Below are 17,357 nucleotides of genomic sequence, written 5' to 3'. Positions count from 1 at the left end.
CGAGGAGTTTAAGTGCGCCAAGGTCAGACTGGAAATGACTTTAGTAGAGTCACGCGATAAATGCGTAAGGGAGGCAGCACCTGTGTTGAAAACTGGAAGAAAGTGGGCGGCAAAGAAAGCTGTGGAAGATGCAAAGGCTGCCCTTCGAATTGGTGATATCATGGGGCAAGTTCAGCATGGAAGAGGGGGTCTTGGTTTCAGTTCAACTCCTCCTACATGGCACAAGGCGGCCCCAGCTCAAAGGAGGAAGCTGGTAGTCAACGAGGTGCAAAAGCAGGAGGAGAGGATGAGGTGTATAAAGGCCATTTCCCAGGCCAAGCAGGGAGAATGGATGAGATGGGAGAGTGTGGAACAACGCAAGATTGGCTGGAAAGACCTATGGTCAATGGAACAGAGCAGGATCAGTTTCCTCATCAGGTCAACATATGATGTTCTCCCATCACCACAGAACCTAAACCTCTGGGTAGGAGAGGATCCCTCATGTCCTTTGTGTTCATCACCTGCAACATTAAGGCACATTTTGACAGGATGTAAGGTGGCTCTTAGCCAAGGACGGTTTACTTGGCGCCATGACCAGGTGCTGCGATGTTTGGCCTTAGCATTGGAAGACAAGCGTAACATGACCAATAAGTTGTCACCTGTTCCATCAAAACATTACACACAAAAGACAACATTCCTCCGCCCAGGAGAGCAACCACCAAGAAAAGGTGTTAAAACCAATTCTCGCCCAGGACAACTGGAAGCTGCTAGAGACTGGAAAATGCTGGCAGATGTTGGTCAACGGCTTATTTTTCCACCTGAGATTGCCACCACTAACCTTCGACCAGATATTGTCTTGTGGTCTGGATCAGCACGCCTTGTTCACCTGGTAGAGTTAACAGTGCCATGGGAGGATGCTGTAGATGAGGCGTATGAGAGGAAGAGACTGCGGTATGCTCAACTAGCCACTGAAGCGGAACAGCGAGGATGGAGAGTTCGGGTTTACCCAGTGGAAGTGGGTTGTCGAGGATTTGTGGCACACTCTACAACCCGGTTTCTCAGAGACGTCGGATTCAGTGGCCAAGAGTTGCGTCGCACAGTGAAGAACTTATCTGAAGCAGCAGAGAGGAGCAGCAACTGGCTGTGGTTGAGACGGAAAGATTCTGGCTGGGGACAGGTAAGTAAGCTGGGCTGAGTTGAGTGGGGGACGGAGGGGGGTGATGCTGGGACGCCAGAATCACCGTCGAGCCCTCTTGAGGTGTCGTGGGCTAGTCGACGAAACACTGAGGATGGAAGGTGCCCACTTGAAAACCCCAGAGATGTACCCTACTTAGCTCAATCCAGACGGTTGTCATGCTGATGCGCTGGGGAGGCCGCACTTTGGTTGATCCCCGGAGCCAGCATCGCAGCCGTTGTGTGTGCTGATGCGCCAGGGAGGCAAAATAAGCTGATCCCTGGAGCCAGCATTACACTTCAGCCATTAACACCAGACAGAAGGATATCTACATCATCATATGGAAGGAAACGTAAATGGATGGAGACACATATGGATCACATTAGTTTACTGTAAAGCTACGTCTTAGTTGGTGCTTATCTTGGCGAGAGCCGAGTTCAAATCAGCATGAAGTTTTAACATCTACTCTCGTGTAATGGAAATCTTGAAGGAATTCAGCATTTATGTTTTGTGAGCCTTGGGATCTAGGTTGAACCCTCACATTACAGTCAAGATTTAGGTTAACAATTCCTAGTTTAATCGGATTCCATCTGGCCCAACATATTTCTATTACAAAATTGATAAACTTTTTTTTTTTTTTTTAATGTATAGTAAAAAACAGGAAGGTATTAAACCTGAAACTGAACAGATCAGGCCTCTGATCAGGGTTGGGTTGAATACTCAACTGGCTTACACCTGATACAGCCGTTTAAGATGTCTACTGAACAAGCTGTAAACATTAAAGCTTGTTTTAATTCTTAGATGTCTGGCATGTAGCAAAACAGAAGCTACTGTACTTCACAATTCATTACGAAACCAATTACCATTCATGATCATTCAATATTCAATTTGAAATGTATTTGCTTACGATTGTAAGTCGCCCTGGATAAGGGCGTCTGCTAATAAATAAATAAATAATAATAATAATAATAATATGAGCTGAAATGTAACAGCTTTGTTGATCAGTTTGGTAACCACATCTGTGAATAGCTTAAGCAGACTGAACTAATGAGACAACAAACCCGGTTACATGATTTATTATGTATTACTTCTGTTAAATGAATGATTCATAAGATGGCTGTTAGAGAAGTTCCACACCAAACCCATAAACACCAATATGTTAATTTATGATGACATTTTATTATCTACAGATGTCCTTGGTTTTCCTTCTAAATATGCGACACACATTATGGGCTTTATAGTTGAGACTTCTTGTAACTATGCTGATAATCCTAAAAAAAAAAAAACACCCAAATCCAGAATTGTGTGTTGCTGCTGCACATGTTTAGTAAAAGAAAATACATGAAATGCCCTTTTCAGCTATGTTCAAGATTATCCATAAACCCAATTAGGAAACTCCATGTCTCAGCTTAGTTTGCAAAAAATATAACATTTTGCATCTTCACATTTTTAGTCACTGTCATCAGAGCCGCGATCTGAAGCCTCGTTATTGGACCTCTCTGGCTCGGATTCGTTTCCGGATGCCTTTGCTGAGCCTTCATTATCAGAGCCCCTGTCTGAATCTGCAGCAGGAGAAGCTGGGCGGGACTCATCACCCGAACCACCGGAGCGACTTTTTTTAGATCGAACAGAATCATTATCGGACTGGTCTGAGTCTGACTGCTGTTTCCTCTTCCTAACCGGCTGATCGCTGCCAGAATCGTCATCGGATCTCTGGCTATCAGACCTCTGAGGGCTTCCTGCTGCCTCACTGCCAGACTTCTTCCTCTCTTCATCAGACTCGCTCTCTGACACGATGCGCTTCCTGTGCGATTGTTCATTGTCATCGTCATCCTCAGATCCGCTGTCTCTTGGATTTCTAGACATTGAAGAAAAAAATGATCTGCTTTATCAAAACCATTTATTACATTATTCAATAGGAGTTATAACTCTAATGAAGCCATCTTAAGAAATGTTTTTGGGGTTTAAACTCAATTTTACCGGTCCTCAGCAATTTTAAGTCCATCCTCATCTGAAGACTCTGAAGAGGAAATGATTGCCTTCGACTTGATCTTCCCTTTCAACGAAGGCGGCATACGATCAGGCTATAAAATGAATAAGATTTATATGGTCTTTGCACAGAACAAGCACAAGCATTATTTCTGCAGCGAAAACAGGATTATTACATTGAAACAGCTTTTATGCTAAACAATCATTTTCAATAAAAAAAAAGTTATATATCATGCACAATACTTGGTGCTGTTCTATAAACTGTAATTTGTCAAGATTTATGATGTTTGAGACAAAACAAACCTTCTCAATCCTCTTGCGTTCTCTAGGCTTGCGTTGTTTCTTAGGTCTTGAGGAACCTTCCTCATCATCACTTCCATCCTCATCCTTTTGTGGTCTTAAAAACACAATAGAAAAATGTGTTGCAGGATCCAACATACATTAAGGTGACAAGATCAATGCAAAGATCTTACCTTCTAATTTAATAGTTTCAGTAGTTATTTTAGTTACCTGTTATAATACATTAGAACATGGCCTGACCAGTATTCAAATTGCTATTTTCAAGGGCACTCTATCTCATACCTTCTCCTCTTCCTTGGTTTCTTCTCTCCATCATCAGCCTCCTCTTGATCACTTCCACTGCCTCCCTTCCTCCTCTTTTTCTTCTTTGAAGGCAAATCCTCATCAGAGTCATCATTAACAAACTCGTCAAATTCAGACGCTTTCTTGGAACGCTATAAAAAAAACACACACACTAGGAATCTTGTAGGTAAATGCCATCCTTTTATGGCCTTACATCTGCTTTCTGCAGATTAAATACGTGAGTTAGATTCACCACGTAACAAATCTGAACTATATTCTTTCAACAACAAATTGGACGAATGGTTAAATACAATACATATTACATCTTATTTTAACCTTTGCATATCTGGTTCTCTTGCTCGCCCAAAGTGCTCATAATTGTTATGGAGATAGGGTCAGCAACACGTGATGTGTTCTTAAAGTAGTCGTTCTAAGGCTCAAAGACGCATTGTTGTGCACTTACCCTGCCGCCTCCACCTCCTCTCTTCTTCTCTTTGATCTCCTTGCCTCCGTTTGCAAACGACAGGAGGTTCCTGGTCTTCTCCACGTACTGTGCTCTCTGCTCCAGCAACTTCTTCTGCTCTTCAACCTCTTTATTACGCTTATCTTCCTGGATGTTTAAGAAAAGGACATTGTTGATGCATTTATACATACATACATACATACACACACACACACACACACACACACACACACACACACACACACACACACACACACACGTATATATATATATATATATATATATATATATATATATATATATATATATATATATATATATACACACACGTACATATATACACACACAAAAACACACTTTTAAAATTAGGGCGTTACGAGTTCTAGAAACCTTCAAAAGACATTTGATCCTACACGAAAACTAGAAAAAACAGTGTGATGACTCATCAATCATCAGCTCTGAAAAGCCTATCATATTTCGCCTGGGTTCTCTTGCTCTGAAATGGGATATTCAATTATCACAATATAAAGAATATGAGAAATCACACTTATAACTATCAAGACTGATCCAGTGGGAATTTAGCAAATTATGCCACCACTCCAAAATGGAAGAGTAAAATGTACAATCCTATTCTGGAATTAAAACTGTTACATCAACTGCAGAACAAGAAGATGAAATACTTTTGTTGTCAAAAGGCTAAAGAAGCTACTGTATAGAATAATACAGACCATCTGTTTGAATTGTTGTGCCCGGAGAACCTCCCTTTCCTGTTCTTGTTTAGACCGAAGCTCCTTCTCCTCTTCATCCTGCTTGCGGGCACGAGCCACATGGTACTGCGCCTGGCTGAGCAAATCCGAGCACTGCCTGAAATAGTGTGGAAAAAGAAAATCATATACGGAAACAATGGTAACAAAGGTAGTGATGTTACAGCAGAACCCTTGATGATTGCAATTTTAAGCGATTTAAATTGGGCAACATGTACGTTGCCAGGACAAAAATCTACCATTGATGCGCACACCTTTTTTTTTTAAATGTATGTATTAATTAACATTGTCATCTAAATCTAGAATTATTTTGTAGTATGTGAATTGGAAAATTTCAGAAAAATAATTGTTCCCATATGAGTGATCAAGGCAGTTTGAAACTAAATCTAACAGGCAGGCTAAAAGAGTTCTGTTAAATAATCCACTTTCCAAAAAGTTTTTGAGCTTCTTCCTTTAAAACAAAGAAAGAGATACCAACCTGGCTTCAGTTGAAGCAAGCACCAAGTCAAATCTCATCTTGTCTCCAGCTTTGCTGAGGTAACTAAAATACCTGCATTCCAGGGTAGAAAAACAGTGATTAAGTAACAATACCTGTATTTAGCACAACTAAAAATCAGGAAGCACTTTTAATAAATAGTGCTAGGGCACAGAAGCAATAGGTTTACCTATGGGCTAGTTCAAGCTCTTTGACAGCACAGAGTACAGCCTTTAGGTTACTCTTCTCATCTTTCAGCACTAGCGTAGCCAGTCTCTGCAGTACTAAGGCCACGTTAAACATCAGCACAGTGTCATTGGGGGCAACATGCCGGGCCTGGGAATGAAATTCAAGAAGAGTTTTTAAATAGAAATTTTAAATGATTGTTTACGAGGACTCCATGTTAATTAAGAGCCTAGTAAACAACCCCTTTACATAATAGCCAGCGATAGATATCTAAATAATAAAAAGTAAATTACCTTGAGCAGGGTATGCTTGCACTCCTGTAGTTTGCCACATTTGAATAAGGCCCGAGACAAGTAAAGCAACACCTCCGTGTTCTGATGTTTGTAGAACTTTTTCAGGCAGTTTTCATACTTTAGAAGAACACACAAAGGATTGCATTTAGCAAGGGGATTGCTAAACATACATTTATCTATAAACGTCTTTGTAAAATCACCTCAAAAACACTTTTAGAATTTATATGATTGTTCATGTTTGTTCTGATAATATCCAGATAATTAGTCAATAAAATGTTTTAATAAATATCAGTCACAAATACTTTGGTAACGCTTTATATTGCGTGGCATAAATGAATATTAAATAGATATGCAATTGCATATTAAATTAATATTTAATAAATATGCAATAGCTGGTTTCTTGCTAAATGTTAATCAAATGTCAATTGAAAATGTAATTGCATATCACGTCCATTTATATTACGTTTTGTTACCCTTGAAAATACGTAATAATTTCCCATTGTTTACATGTTTTTAATTGAAAATACAGTTAATCTGACTTAAATGTTAATGGAAAGTAACAAAAAATAATTCAACGTATATTTAATATCAATTGCATATCTATTAAATATTAATTTAATATGCAATTGCATATCTATTAAATATTAATTTAGCATGAATTTAATATGCAATTGCATATCTATTTAATATTCATTTATGCTACGCAATATAAAGCGTTACCAATAGTTTCACACGTGGCCAACTTATCTTCAGCAAAAACATACTAAAAACTGAGGTATTTACCATCTGTACTGCACTGATGTACTGTTTCTGCTCCACATAGATGTGTGCCAGGTTCAACCAGACATCGCTGATCTCTGCTGTAGCTTCCCTAACCTGGGCAAAAACATCTCGGGCCTCGCGATAATATCCCTTATGTGCAAGGACAGCACCTTAAAAAAAAGATTGGGTTGGATGGGTCATACAAAAAGTGTAAGTTTCACCACTTAAATTTGGCAAAAGTCCTTCAGGATATTGCAAAGGAGATGCTGATAACAGTATACCAACCTATGCCATTAGCAGCATACAAGTTCTTGGAGTCATTTCGCAGCACTTGTTTATAAATGGCCAAAGCACGATCCTGATGCCGCTTTTCCTAATAAGAGGGGGGAAATAAATAAATAAATATTAAACACTGACCATGAGATAGTATCTGATCTCCAAATCTGAATTCTTCATCTCAGAGCCACCGTACCTTTTCCCTGTCTCTGGTTGGCTGGTGGAGGGTCTGAAGCCAAACATTGCCCAGAGCCAACATGGAGTACGTGTCATTCTGAGTGGAAGGTTGCTTAAGGATCCTCTCAAACTTCTTCTGGCCCGGACCCCATTCTTGTTTGGCCAAGTGAAGATTTCCTATTAGAGACCAAGCATCTGGATGGTCCTACAGGTGGAGAGAAACGTGTAACCGTTAAACAAACTTAATGCAGTCTTATGAAAATACAAAATCAGACTAAAGAAAAATCCAATACACTTCACATATCAAGTCTTATTTCGTTCCATCAAGAGACTACTCTAACCAGTCAACGTCAATGGTTTCTATACAAAAACAAGGATACACCATCAATATTTATATGTGTTTAGTTTCTGGGATTTATTCTGTATAGTAGCATACCTGGTTAATCTGTAGAGCCTCTTTGAACCAGTCGGAAGCTTCATAAAAGTTCCCCTTGTCTCTGGCCATCGCCCCCAGCCGCAAATAGCCTGAAAAAATACAAATTGATTTTTATGACTCTTGAAATTCCTCAGCTTCCAAGGATACGAGAAAAAATACATTTGATTATGATTGTCAAATACTGCTTGCCCTATATGCATATATGAGTCAGCAAGTCAGGTAAATTCACTTCTTCATATGTAGCTCAACAGGCCACTAAATTGCAGTTATAGATCAGTGAGATATACTTACAATCCACATAATTGGGATGCTCCCTTAAGACATTCTTGTAAAGTTTTTCTGCTTCATGGAATTCATTCATGGCCTCATAAAGTCTGGCCAGATTATAGGAAGTGGTCACAGAGATTGCATTGTAGTAATGCTCATCATGCTCTCCTTCTGCTTTGGCACGTTCCAGAGAAGCCAAAAAGTATTTCTGATAAAAACAAAAGAATTCAGTCCAATAACAAAATAACCCAACAACTAAATATAACTAAACTATACCTGTATCAAACTATATATGTTTTATAATGTGCAGGAAATAGCACCATCTTGTGTTTGAAAGTATAGCTACAAACACAGTACATACCTTTGCTTCCCCCAAGTTTCCAAGTCTAAAGTGCAGAGCCCCCAGATTGTTCAGGATCTCAGGAGGTACGTCTGCCTGCACCTTCTCCTGCAGGATCCGGGTGGCTGTTCCATAGGCAGAGAGGGCACCCTGTAGGAGAAATGGAAGTCAGTTCTATTGCTTTTCAACAATGAGCAGAGCTTTTCTACAAATGTGTGCTTTCCAGATCAGGTATTATGAAAACAGCAGGTTCAATATCTAACATAAAATTACTGCAGTCACCTGAATATCCGTCTGCTCAAGGATTTGTGCCAGCTCAATCCAAGCCTCCACATCATCTGGGTACTGCTCAGATACTTTCTTCAGATGGCCCTGGAGCAAAAGAAATACATTTATCAGGGATGGAAATAAGACTCCTACTGCATAGCAGTTTGACCCAGTCCAGGTTTTAATACAAGCCTGATTAGCCCCAGTGTATAGGAAACAATATATATTTATCTATATCTATATATAATATTGACATAATCCCTATACATTACTTAATGCACTTAAAACTAGGCAAGATGGAGTATAGACTAACATGCAGGAAGAAAAATAAATCCTGCTATGAAACATTGTGTTGAGACAGACACCAGATGCACAAACATACCTTTGCAATATCTCTCTTTTCCTGGTCCTCGGAGGCAGCATATAGGGACCCAAGAATCTTCATGGTCTCGTAGTTATTGGGATAAGCTTTCAAAACCTTTTCAAAGCACTGCGCTGCATTCTCCTTGTCCCGTCTATACACGTACATCTGTCCCAGGCCAAAGAAGGGCAGCACAAATGTGGAGGAGGCAAACTGAGTTGCCTGGTAATAATACTGAAAAGCCTGATCGTAGTCTTCCTAACAAAAAAAAAAAGGCAGCAGTAGAAACAAAATGTAATCATGCAAGTAAAGAAAGGAGAAAGTAACAAAGCAAAATTATTGATTCAAATACTGTAGTAGAGGGGCATCCTTAGAACCACAGTGGTCCCAACTTGTATCACAACTTGATTATTTACAAATTCAGTTAATTCACAACTAGGCTAGTAGTACTTTACTGTGCAAGGATCATTTACAATTGTGGAGGTCAAGCAGCGAAACAACACTGGAGCACTGAATTGTACATTTTCCATCAATCCTTGAAATAACACCAGCTCAAAACATATGGTTTATTTTTAGCAAGCACAATATTAAATGTACCTGCACGTGGAAAGATCTTGCAAGCTGGTAGCAACTCTCTGCCTGCATAGCTTCCACCTCTGTGTTATGAAAGGCATGAAGAGCCAAGTGCTGCACTTTACTGTAATCCTGAAAGAAAACAGGAGAATGTATGAGAGTTTACCACTGGCATGTACTACAAACCTTTTTATATCTGCAGCTTCTTAATTTCCAAGAAAAAAATGATGCCACTGTTTTATAAAGTACAGCACAATTAGCAGCCACTTACAGCAAGTTAGTGATTACTTATTTACAAAGTTAGCTAAAATTAATGGCATGCTTATAAACACTGTTTTACAGTATCTTGCATCGTATTTAAGCAACAACATTTACATAATTTAAGCGATTAAATATGACCGTGGGCAAAAGGATACAGTCAAAAGTCCTCCATTTTTGGCATCATGACAGACTCACAGATACATATTTAATATTAAAGTAATAGTTTCACTATAGTCCTGATCTGCTGCCAGCAAAATATAGAGTCGCTATCTGAAACTACTGTATTGGTTACCTACCTTTTTAAAGAAGAAATGGTTAGCCAAATGATTCAAAACCATGGGATTACTAGGGTCAATGGTGTAGGCTCTTGAGAGAAGCTGGACACCATTTTTGATAGAATCTGCTTCTTTGCTGTTTAGTTCCAGAACAGCTAATCCAACTAAAGCACCCACACACTTTGAATTGAGTTCCAGAGCTCTGCCGAATGCCAGACGAGCTTTCTCCAGTTTGCTGAGCTTCACGAAGCAGTGGGCCATACCTAACCGCACCTCAGCTGGGAAGAAAGAAGTTTGATTTAATGTAAGGGACTTACATTCATCCTGTACCCAGTCTTCAGTTTCAGAAATGCCCACAATTAAACCAGATGTTTAAGGGATCATGTTAAATAGTTTGTATCCCTTACAGCTGCATGAACAACTCCTGACAGAAAACCTACATACTCAGATGCAATCAGTTCAGAGCACATTTAGCAGAGATCTGACAGCTGATAGTTTCAATAATAAATCTAATAAGTTTTGAAACCCAGGACTAGATACAAGACTAATGGGCATTTCTAACTCTCTGCATAAAAGGAAAAGGATGTAGTTGATTAAACCTAAAGTTGTTTATTCTCCTTTAATTTATGGGAATCTAATGTATTAAAATTCTGTATTGTTGTTGTAATAAAAGACTATTATATTTACAACACACACAAGAAGAATTAGCTTTTTTTTACCTGGGCAACCAGGATTAGTACGTAGTGCCTTCTTATAGTACGCCAAAGCACCTCTGTAGTCTTTCTTGTTGAAAGATATGCATGCCTTACCTATAAAACGCAAACATAGAGTCTCAAACAGTAAACCAATCTTACCAACATTGGTCAAAACTGTACAAACCATTTACTGTCTTTTACAAATCCGTAAAATGTTATTACATATTAAAATGCCATTAAAGAATTTTTTTTAGAAATGGGACTAACCTAGAAGGGCTGGGATGTTATTTGTTGACTGGTTAAGAACGAAATGGAACTGGGCATCTGCCTGGTCCATTTTATCTCCCTCCAGCAGACAGAAACAGGCTCGCCCCAACAAGTGGTTCTAAAGAAACCACAAAGCAAAAGATTCAAGAGACCTTTTTAAAATCAGAATTTGCATGGACCTCACAGGCATCACAATCAGGGTGATTTTCAGGTTGGAGGTGTGTGTGCGCACATTCTTTTACAATGAAAATATTTTTTACCTGGTCATACATGATAATTTTGTCTGCCATTGTGTACAGCAAGGTGGCCTGGGTAATGAGCTCTTTCTTGGCATCTTTATTCTTCTCTTTCCTGGCCTGCTGTACATAGTAAGCTGCCAGGGTGTCCAGACACGTCATCTGATCTTTCTCATGGTCTCTATAGTCCAAGTTCCCATCTATTCTGGCTGCTTCGAGCAATTTGACAAAGTCCTCCGTCTTGCCTTGTTTGTAATATTCCAGCTGAGATGCATTGTATTAATTTAAGAGGGATATAAAAAAAATAATAATAATCAATAAGCTACAAATAAACAGCACATAACTGCCATATAATTAAGCTAGAATATAACTGGAATGATACAGTATATCTTAAGGAAGCGATTTTGAAGAATTACACTCATTTTAGTAGTTATAAATGACATAATTCAGGGGCTTGGGAGGGGGGGGGGGAACAGGCCTTGGAAAGATATCCAACTGTCTGTGCACCTATTTTGAGTGGCTGGACAAGTTTAAACAAACCTCTAATCATCTTGGAAAGTCAACAGTGCATCATCAATCAATGCCAACATAGAATCCCAAAATGGATCAACACTAAAGACATTTTTTTTAATAAATGAGCAATACTAACTGCCAGAGCAATCCAGATGTGCAGCTGGGTGTGTTCCTGCTTGAGGATACTGATAACTTCATCTCCTTCGGGTAACTGATCGAAGTCAAGCTCAATGACCTGCAAGACAAGTAAACAAAAAGAAAAAAATGTGACTGGTAAGTTCAGTCTGCCGTGTCAGATCAATGACAAAACTACATTACTCTTCTGGATAGTTAAACAGATCCAAACGGCACAGTCCCACATTCAAGTGAATAACTCTAGTTTTGAGATATGAAGCAACTGAAGTTAATTTGAAAATACTAAATCAACGCCTCAGGTCGTTCGATTCTGAAGTCACGGTGTAGCTAGCAAGCAGGTTTAATGGGAGATAGGAAGCCAGTAACAACAGCTTATATAAACAAACTGTACTGCAAACAAAATTCGTTCTTACAGATAAAGCAGAGTGCACAAAAATGTAAACTATAGAATAGTACATGTTTGCAGAACACAATAGCTTTAAGTTTTGTTAGTAAGTGGTACTATACAGCAACAACAAAAACTAAAGCCAAGTGTCCTAAATCTCTGGGTCTTTTTTCTTTCGTAATCTTAAAATAAGCGTGGAGAACAATGACTGTTATAAACTACACAGACAAGAAGAACCGGGCATTACAACACAGTGAGATCTCGGCAGACCCGAGACAAAATACAAGCACAGTTTCTGTAGGAAACAAACAGGCCTGCGTGCGACAGCAAGAGAGGCCAATCTTGAGACGTGCGCAAATACCTCTAGAGTTCTGACAAAAACAAAGCCATGGTATTTAAATCGACACGACTTGTTTTAACATCAAAACGAGCTCCTTACCTCGTCAGTATCCCGAAGGGGGATTTCAATGGAGCCCCGAGACATGTTGGCGACCCGACTCCCAATCCCAACACCTATCCCTCAGTAACTTTCCTCTCTCCTCTCTCCAATGCTCAGGAGAGACGCCGTGAGGCTGCTTCCGCTTTCAACCGGAATATGCTAAGGAACGAAGTAGAACACATCCGGGGGGCAGTGGGCGGGATTTGGGAGACATGTGCTTTTGGCGTAGACGTAGAGTGTAGTATGAAGCTGTTAAAACATCTACAAGTTTAGATACATTAATAATAACTTTTCAGTTAATACATGTTGAAAAAGAGAATAGTTAAGTATACTGTAGTGCTATAGGGGGGGAAAAAGTATAATTTATTTAAATCATACACACCCTTTCTATTTTTCGGGGAAGATAGTGATGAATTTATTTATAAATACAACATTTTGTCAATTTGCCTGTTTGCAAGTCTTGAAAATGAGGAACATAAAATGGACCACTGTGGTCCAGAACAGTTATGTTTTGGGTAATACATAGGGCAACAGGAGGCAGAGGTACATATTTCTTGTCTTTTTATTCTGTTTATTTATTTTTGGTGTTACAGTACACTATTATATTTTCTATTAAATGCTGTACATCTAATCCATTTTGACCCTTAACAATATTGTATTTGTATTGTATAGGCAAGTAAAGATCGCATAATTCATAAATATCGTTGCAGTTATTGGTCATTCACAAAGGGATCTAAATATAAAAATATAATGCAGCTTTATATTTTGACAAGTGCACGCAACATGACGTTTTTTTCTGCAGGTTTTTGTTCTCAGAAACTAGGTGCAGGCGTTTTACTAAAACTTTTAGTTTTGGTTGTCTTCTGCTTGAACTCTCCTGTCCATAAGCACATAGTGATTCAGTGTGCAATGGGGTTTATTGTAATGTAATTCATAATTTGAATGATCAATGAAGATTTCGAATATCTTTTTTTGTGCGTGTTTATTTAGCTTATTAATCGTGTTTTTCTTGTATCTGTGGTTGACATTATACTTTAGAAACGTTGAAACTTTATTTATTTATTTATTTATTTATTTATTTTTAAATTTAGCCGTTGCCAATTAGTTTTTATTATTTTCTCCCCAATTTGAAATGCCCAATTATTTTTTAGGCTCAGCTCACCGCTACTACCTCTGCGCTGACTCGGGAGGGGCGAAGTGAACACACGCTGTCCTAAAGCGTGTGCAGTCAGCCGCCCGCTTCTTTACACTCTGCAGACTCACCGTGCAGCCGCCTCAGAGCTGCAGCGTCGGAGGACAACGCAGCTCTGGGCAGCTTACAGGCAACCCCCCAGGCGCCCGGCCAAACTACAGGAGTCGCTGGTGCGCGGACACCCTGGCCGACCTAACCCTCCCTCCCCCCGGACGACGCTCGGCCAATCCCGTCCACGGTCGGCTGTGGAATAGCCTGGACTCGAACCGGACTCTAGCGAGTGCTTTTTACTGGATGCGCCACTCGGGAGCCCCCGAAACGTTGAAACTTTAGAGCTTAAAACTTGGTCCACAAGTTTTGGAGTCCTCTTTATCATTCAGAGGAACTACTTTACTCTGCCCATCAGTTTCAGTGGGACAATCTGTCTAACTGGAAATAGACTTTTTCTTCTGTACAGAAAAGCAATTATAAAGAAATCCAATTAGACTTAAGTAAAGAAAATGTGTAAGAAAGAAAATTCAGCTGCACAATGACAGAGCTGTGGGCATAAGATTGTGATATGCAAAATAAAGTGTAGGACATTGACTAGACCAAGCGTAATTTTTAAACCCTCACAGAATTTTATTTAAATTTTAACACCATCTGAACTTCCTTGTTGGGTGTCAGTTCTGTATGACACAAGCGTTATAGAGGAAGAGAGAAGAAGTTGAACAACAAGGCTTTGAAACATTTGATGTGCTAAATTGTAGACTGCGTTTAATTAAAACAGTATATCACAGCTAGATTATGTTGTGGCCTGCACGCATAAATTGCATGCTAATTTGTTTCAGGTGAATGGTGCATCTGATGGAAGCAAAGGGGGGCTGTCTGTATCAGCTGGTTTTGAAGTGCAAGTGCGTGAACAGAACAGACAGAGATCAGTGGAATCAACAGCTTCTTTACAGTAAACTGACTTGCGGTGGGCTGCTAAAGTAGGCTAAAAATAGTGTATCTATATCTTGTGCAGTATAGTTTTTGTAGTTAATTCACTGTGTCGGAAGTAAACACAGGCTGGTAGGTAAGACTTTTTCCTTGTAAGATTTGCATCACATTTACTTGTTTTATATATTTATAGAGAGAGAGAGAGAGCGAGAGCGCTTCAGTGTTGGCCCCTGGACTGGTTCAAGGTTCTTCAATCAGATGCGAGTGTTTCACTGGATAGAAGTTTCTCTTTTCCCACCTGCGCAGGAAATACATACAGGAAAATGAAAGGGAGAAAGCCCAGTACCAGCTACTGCAGAGCATTCTGACAGGACCATTAATATCAAACTGCAGAGTTTAGGTAAGTACATCTTTAGTGTTAAGCATTATCAAAATTCATATCATAAGTTGTATTATCTTGCAGTCATTATTTAAAACCACTACAAGGGGTGAGCAACTGTCTCTCTGCAACTAACAGTGAGTTAGTAAATGGAAAATCTCTATACATTTCAGTTTTTTTAAGTAGCCCCAGTCATTGATACTTGCTGGAATAGTTAATAAGCATGGTAAGTAATGATCAAAGTGAAAACTGCAGTAGAGAATATATATAACACAAATCAGATTCAATTAAACAGGTAAGAAATAAATATTAACACATTTAACATATATGACTGTACATATTTAATGCATAGTACAACACTATATATAACTAAATCTATAGTCCCATTCTCAATTAAAAGGAACAGCAGTGACTATGGCATCACTGAACAACCCGCATGGATCTCACTGCTGCTGTCCAGCGGAGGGTTGTCAAGGGATAACCTGTGCAAACTTCAACCCTTCCTTTAGCCCTACGTCTCAGGCCTGGCATAGAACTCGGACTACAGCAGCCTCCCTTACTGCAGTAACTGAAGAGGACCATCCAGCTTCAGATTCAAGTGACCAAATGCAGGAATTCCAAAGTAATGGAAGTAAGCATTAATAGCCTATTCCTGAAACAGGATCCTTGTTATGGAATAAGTAATTTGGTAACTGCTTTATTTACAGTATGCATAATCAGTTTGAATTTGTTTTCTCAGTTTGCAGTCCGACCAGCTGTGTTTCAGAAGTGGATGAAACAAAAGGGATATATGCATGTTCTGAAGTACAGGTGTTGAACATTACCTTTGAAGCGTGTGACACTATGGGCACAGGTACACTTGTTATTGACTCTTCTGCTCTTACATGCAAGGGATTGGAGGATGTTCAGTGCACATACTGTACGTAAACCGATCTTGCTTTTCTTTTGTATAGGAGAAGTTCTGGCTTCCACTGTTATGCAATACTTGCAGGACATGACAGCGCAAAGCCCTGAAAGAGGTAGACTGTTAATGCTGTATAATATGCTGGACCCTTACAGACAGGGTGTCGCAGTTAACAGAGACACGTTCCATGCGACTATGAAGAGATGGATTGTCGAGTGCAGCCAGGACTGGTAAGAATAGCCAATTTCCCAATCAGGGTAGCAGAATGTCAAAGGGGCACAGACTCCAAACCTTCTGGAAATGCCAAACCTTTTGGAACCAAATAATGATGCATTTATAATTAACAAAAGACAAAAGTTAAAGGATAGGCTTAATATTTCTATTTCACTTAGAATCTGATAAGAGATTCGATTAGCTGAGCTGAGAAGGGAGTTTCTGGATCCTGTCGGTTCCTGAAAAAGTATAGCCGATCAAATCCTTCAGGTCACATTGTGTGATTGTGTGTGTATTCTGCAGCCCTATCGGCAAATTTTTGACAGCCTTCTGTAATAATCCCTTCCTCTTTTTTTGTATATAGTAAGGCCAGTTGAAGAATGATGATGCTTGAATGATTTTCACACCCTCAGTTATTTAAATCATAGCTGCCAATATATTCTACACCATTGCTTCTGCTTTAATCATTATTACACATACTTACTAATTATTCCAGACAAAAAATTGCTGGGGAAATTGTAGGTGGGTGAGATTTGGAAGCTTACCAGTGTATATGCTACCCAAAAGCCCTTTCACAAGCAGCTTTTTCCTGGGATCGCTTGTAAGTAGGGCATCCTTTTAAGGTACATTTGCCTGCTTACAAAGTGTTGCTTGTAATGTATGCATTGGATAACTGCTTCTGTATTGTATACAGATCCCAGAGCTCATAGAACATATTAATGATGTCATTTCACAGCATGCTGGAGGAGGACTGCCAGAATGCGGAAACTGAGAACAACAGAACTCATACAAATGGTATGTTTATTGACGGAAATAGAAGACAAATCACCAGGAATTGGTAATGAATAAAAAAGACAATTTTGTGTGTGCCTGAAAAAGATCAGATTTGTTTATGCATTGATTTGTGTCTGTAGGGAATGAATTATCTGCTGCTGAAACTGAAAAGGCCTTCCACGAAGGAACAGATGGATTAGACCAGTAAGTATGGTATTTATTTCACTTTGTATGTAGCATACTTAATAAATACCTTATTCACATGTGATCAACACCATTTGAAAATGTGGCTGCTGTCATTCATTCACATCATGTTTCAACTTGTTGATGGTGCATTTTTTGGGTATTGTAAACAGGGTTAAATACTGTAAATAGGGTTAAAGACTTGGTTACAAGAAATGAAA

The 17,357-nt window shown here is 39.3% G+C and overlaps 2 protein-coding genes across 3 annotated transcripts in view; one reads left to right on the top strand and one right to left on the bottom strand.

Moving 5' to 3' along the window:
* Positions 1 to 2,213: 2,213 nt before the first annotated feature.
* LOC117431979 (RNA polymerase-associated protein CTR9 homolog) lies at positions 2,214 to 12,718 on the bottom strand. The gene is made up of 24 exons (XM_034053332.3): positions 12,571 to 12,718; positions 11,748 to 11,846; positions 11,123 to 11,362; positions 10,863 to 10,980; positions 10,620 to 10,709; positions 9,922 to 10,178; positions 9,389 to 9,496; positions 8,813 to 9,049; positions 8,446 to 8,535; positions 8,185 to 8,313; positions 7,848 to 8,031; positions 7,557 to 7,645; positions 7,140 to 7,325; positions 6,953 to 7,040; positions 6,689 to 6,837; positions 5,906 to 6,022; positions 5,617 to 5,762; positions 5,430 to 5,501; positions 4,916 to 5,051; positions 4,188 to 4,334; positions 3,725 to 3,876; positions 3,446 to 3,539; positions 3,134 to 3,237; positions 2,214 to 3,011 (listed from the first exon to the last, which is right to left on the bottom strand). The coding sequence occupies exons 1-24, from the start codon at positions 12,613 to 12,615 to the stop codon at positions 2,603 to 2,605; spliced, it is 3,486 nt and encodes a 1,161-aa protein (XP_033909223.2). The 5' UTR covers positions 12,616 to 12,718; the 3' UTR covers positions 2,214 to 2,602.
* A 792-nt stretch (positions 12,719 to 13,510) lies between these two features.
* LOC117431925 (uncharacterized) overlaps positions 13,511 to 17,357 on the top strand; it is a 43,291-nt gene continuing 39,444 nt past the window's right edge. Inside the window, exons 1-6 of one of the 2 annotated variants that reach the window (XM_034053205.3) lie at positions 13,511 to 15,083; positions 15,572 to 15,693; positions 15,802 to 15,915; positions 16,016 to 16,196; positions 16,916 to 16,974; positions 17,094 to 17,157. In XM_034053205.3, coding sequence (XP_033909096.3) covers positions 15,669 to 15,693; positions 15,802 to 15,915; positions 16,016 to 16,196; positions 16,916 to 16,974; positions 17,094 to 17,157 — 443 coding nt within the window. In that variant the 5' untranslated portion in view covers positions 13,511 to 15,083; positions 15,572 to 15,668. The remainder of the gene's footprint in view (positions 15,084 to 15,571; positions 15,694 to 15,801; positions 15,916 to 16,015; positions 16,197 to 16,915; positions 16,975 to 17,093; positions 17,158 to 17,357) is intronic. The other variant, XM_034053204.3, reaches the window with a different exon arrangement.

Source organism: Acipenser ruthenus, chromosome 27 (assembly GCF_902713425.1).
Source record: "Acipenser ruthenus chromosome 27, fAciRut3.2 maternal haplotype, whole genome shotgun sequence".
NCBI classification, from domain to species: domain Eukaryota; kingdom Metazoa; phylum Chordata; class Actinopteri; order Acipenseriformes; family Acipenseridae; genus Acipenser; species Acipenser ruthenus.
This window is presented reverse-complemented; position numbering and strand designations above follow the sequence as displayed.